The 3,778-nt window shown below is 50.7% G+C and overlaps 1 protein-coding gene across 1 annotated transcript; it reads right to left on the bottom strand.

Annotated features, from left to right (window-relative positions):
- Positions 1-536: 536 nt before the first annotated feature.
- Positions 537-3,536, bottom strand: LOC130981631 (uncharacterized). The gene is made up of 2 exons (XM_057905228.1): positions 988-3,536; positions 537-882 (listed from the first exon to the last, which is right to left on the bottom strand). Exons 1-2 carry the CDS (start codon positions 3,534-3,536, stop codon positions 537-539), a joined length of 2,895 nt encoding a protein of 964 aa, XP_057761211.1.
- Positions 3,537-3,778: the final 242 nt, after the last annotated feature.

The following is a 3,778-nucleotide window of genomic DNA, read 5'->3' as shown; positions in this document are numbered from 1 at the left end:
TGCTAGGTCGGGTTTTTGTAATACTTGTTTGACCGTTTGGTCGGTTCGAACCGTTATGGGGTGAGCCTGGAAGTATTGTCGTAGTCGTCGGGATGCCGATAGGAGTGCGAAAGCCAGTTTTTCTAGTCGTGAATAGCGGGCTTCTGTGTCTTGTAGCACCTTGCTTATGAAGTATATGGGCTTTTGTTCCTTTTTCTCGTTTTCCCGGACGAGTGCTGCTGCGATTGTTTCTTCCGTTATGGAAAGGTACAGGTATAATGTTTCCCCTGTTTGAGGTTTTGCGAGGATTGGAGGTTCCGTTAGGACCTTCTTAAAGTGTTGGAAAGCTTCTTCGCATTCTGCCTCCCATTTGAAGGGGGTTCCTTTTTTCATAAGTTTGAAAAAAGGGATTGCCTTTTGTGCCGAAGCTCCGAGGAACCGGGATAGTGCGGTTAGTCGGCCGGTGAGCTTTTGGATTTTTTTGAGGTTTTTGGGACTTGTCATCTCGAGGACGGCACGGCATTTTTCCGGGTTTGCCTCAACTCCGCGTTGTGTGATCATGAACCGAGGAATTTTCCTGCTTCCATTCCGAAAGCGCACTTTGTTGGGTTGAGTCGCATTTGGTGCTTTCGCAAAGTGTTCATTATGACCTTTAGATCGTCGGTTAGTTGCTCGCCGGATTCCGTTTTGGCGAGCATATCATCTATGTAGACTTCTATTTTGTTTCCGGTTAAGTTGCGAAATATTTTGTTAACAAGTCGCTGGTAGGTGGCTCCGGCGTTTTTCAAGCCGAAGGGCATTACTTTATAGCAGTAGGTTCCGTCTGGGGTGATGAATGCTGTCTTTTCTTCGTCTGGTCGGTGCATCAGGATCTGGTTGTAGCCGGAGTATGCGTCCATGAAGCTGAGGTACCGGTGTCCGGATGCTGCATCTACTAGTCCGTCGATGTTTGGTAGGGGGAAGGCGTCTTTCGGGCATGCTTTGTTGAGATCTGTGTAATCAACGCACATTCGCCACTTCCCGTTAGACTTTTTAACTAGTACGACGTTGGCTAGCCAGGTCGTGTAAGGGAGTTCTCGGATGAAGTTGGCTTCGAGTAGGGCTTTTACTTGTTTTTGGACCTCGGCGGCTCGGTCTGGTGACATTTTCCGTCTTCTTTGCGCCACGGGTTTGGCTAGGGGGTCTACTGCCAGATGGTGAGACATCAGATCGGGACTTATTCCCGGCATGTCGGCTGGTGTGAATGCGAATAGGTCTCTGTTTTGTTTCAAAAGTTGAGAGAGTTCTTCTTTGAGGTCGTGTGGGAGGTTTTTGTTGATGAACGTGTATTCATCTTTGGTTGGCCCTATTTGTAGTTTTTCCATGTCCCCTTCTGGTTCCGGTCTAGGTTGGCCGTCAAGCCGTGCGTCTAGGTCGGCAAGGAATATTCCGGCCGCGTCCCGAGATTTTTGTCTTAGAGCTAAGCTATTGTTGTCGCATTCGGCTGCAACTTCTCGGTCTCCGTGAATGGTTCCGATGGTGCCGTCATCGGCTTTGAATTTCATGAGAAGGTATTTGGTGAAGATGACTGCCGAGAAGTCGTTAATTGTTTTTCTCCCGAGAATGACGTTATAGGCTGTGGAGTCTTTTAGGACGACGAATTCGGATAGGATCGTCTTTCTCTGATTGCTTGTTCCTATGGTGATGGGGAGAGTGATCGAGCCGTCTGGTTTGAGGAAGTTGTCTCCGAGGCCCGTGACGCCGTGGCGATGCGTTTGGAGGTTGTCGTTGCGGAGCCCGAGTTTGTCGAAGGCTCCTCGGAAGAGGATATTGGAGTCGGCACCCGTGTCCACGAGTATTCTTCTTACTAGTCCTGTTCCGATTCGGGCTGATATGACGAAGGGGGCATCTCCGGCCGAGGTGCCGTGCTGGCAGTCCTCGGGTAAGAAGGTTATCGTGCTGTCGGCAATGGTTACTGGGTCGTGGTTTTTGACGGCCATTATCTTGAGGTCTTTTTTCATTGTTAGTTTTGATTTATTTGGCACGTCTTTGCCCGTGATGACGTTCACTATGATGGTCGGATCTTCTTCGGTGTTTTCCCTGGGTGGTTTTTGAGTTCTTGGGTTGCGTCCTTCTCTTTCTGGTGATTTGTCTCTGTCGGCGCGCCTCGGTTCTCTGATGATTTTGACGAACTCGGGGAGTTTGCCGTCTCGTATAGCTTGCTCAAGAGCGTCTTTGAGATCGTAACAATCTTGTGTTTTGTGGCCGTATCCGCGGTGATAGTCGCAGTAGAGGGTTTTGTTTCCTCCTGTCCTTTCCTTGAGTGGTCGGGCTCTGGGGATGATGCCTCGATCTGCTATTTGGTGGTATACCTCAGTAATTGATGCTGTTAGGGGAGTGTAGTTGGAAAATTTTCCTATTCTTGGTGGTTTGTGGGTCGGTTTAAGGTGGTCTCGTTGGTTCTCTTTGGGTGGTGCGTTATGACGGGGAGTCGGGTTGCCGTGTTGGGTGGCGGCGTGCTGCCGTTTGTTGGCGGCGACGACCTGGCTGACTTCCTCGTCGTTGATGTAATCTTTGGCGACGTTCTGGATTTCGTGCATGGTCCACACTGGTTTGGTGGTGAGATGTTTGCGAAAGTCTTCATTCATGAGTCCGTTAGTTAGGCAGAGGCTGGCAACGGAGTCCGTGAGTCCGTCGACCGTTAGGCATTCGTCGTTGAAGCGGTCGAGGTATTTTCTTGTGGATTCTTCTTGCCTTTGTGTGACCCCTAACAGGCTGATGGGGTGTTTGGCTTTGGTGATTCGGGTTGTGAACTGGGCCATGAATTTTCTTGTGATGTCGTGGAAGCTAGTTATGGATCCGTTTGGGAGGGCGTTGAACCATTTGATCGCTGGCCCGGAAAGGGTTACTGGGAAGGCTCTGCATCGGACTGCGTCGGATGCTCCTTCTAAGTTCATTCTGGCCTCAAAGGCCGTTAGGTGCTCTTGAGGGTCTTTAGTTCCGTCGTACTTCATGTCGGTGGGTTTGTCGAAACCTTTGGGGAGTTTTGCTCTTAAGATTCCTTCTGTGAAGGGCGTAGCTCCCATTATGGTATGGTCGCTTCTCGTGCGTTTGGTGCTTCGGTATCTCCGGTCTTCATCTGAATCATGCTGACGGTTTACATCCCGAGAATCGCTGCGATGGTGTTTCTTGTCGTATCGTCGTTCAGGCGATTTCTCGCGTCGGCGGTTGCGTGAGGTGCTGCGACCATCTCTCCTATTGTGCTGCCGGATTGGCGACCTTCCGTGGTGGGATCTTGACCTGGAAGTTGCCTGGCTTCCATGCTCGTTATTGTGTTTTTCTCGGTCGTTTAGCTTGCCTTCAAGTTCTTGGACCCGGAGACAGAGATCCTGGATGATTTGTGCCGCTTTGTCCCTGGCTTTCTCGGGATGTTGTGGGTCCGTCGTGACGTCCTCGTTTGCGTGGTGGATGGTGCTTGCTATTTTTGCTTGGTTTGTGGCTTCATGGTGTTCTGAGATCGGACGACGCGGTTGGGAGTCGTCCTGGCTTGATGGGTTATCCTCCAGGATGCCCTCCATCCGGTCTGATTGTTGCAGGTCCCCACAGACGGCGCCAATGTACAGAATGCTTCTGATACGGGTTGAGAGGAGGATCGGGAACCCGCGGGTCGGATCGGATGTCGGACGGCCCTGATGGAGCGGAGGGGAGGTACCTGCAAAGACACTCCGACGCTCAAGTCAGAATAGATCTAAGAGGTATAAGGTATGTGGAATGAATGAATACCTGGAGGGACTTGGGTCCTCTATTTATAGGTGATGGT

This window comes from Arachis stenosperma, chromosome 1 (assembly GCF_014773155.1).
Source record: "Arachis stenosperma cultivar V10309 chromosome 1, arast.V10309.gnm1.PFL2, whole genome shotgun sequence".
In the NCBI taxonomy this organism is placed as follows: Eukaryota; Viridiplantae; Streptophyta; class Magnoliopsida; order Fabales; family Fabaceae; genus Arachis; species Arachis stenosperma.
The sequence above is the reverse complement of the archived record's forward strand: the minus strand, read 5'-3'. Positions and strand labels throughout refer to the sequence as shown.

Bases quoted from the DNA above. Each gene is read 5' to 3' on its own strand.
- LOC130981631 (XM_057905228.1), bottom strand. From the start codon at position 3,536: ATGGAGGGCATCCTGGAGGATAACCCATCAAGCCAGGACGACTCCCAA. The intron at 883-987 runs GTGCGTTGATTA...CCGGTACCTCAG, and splicing joins TCTAACGGGAAGTGGCGAAT to CTTCATGGACGCATACTCCG.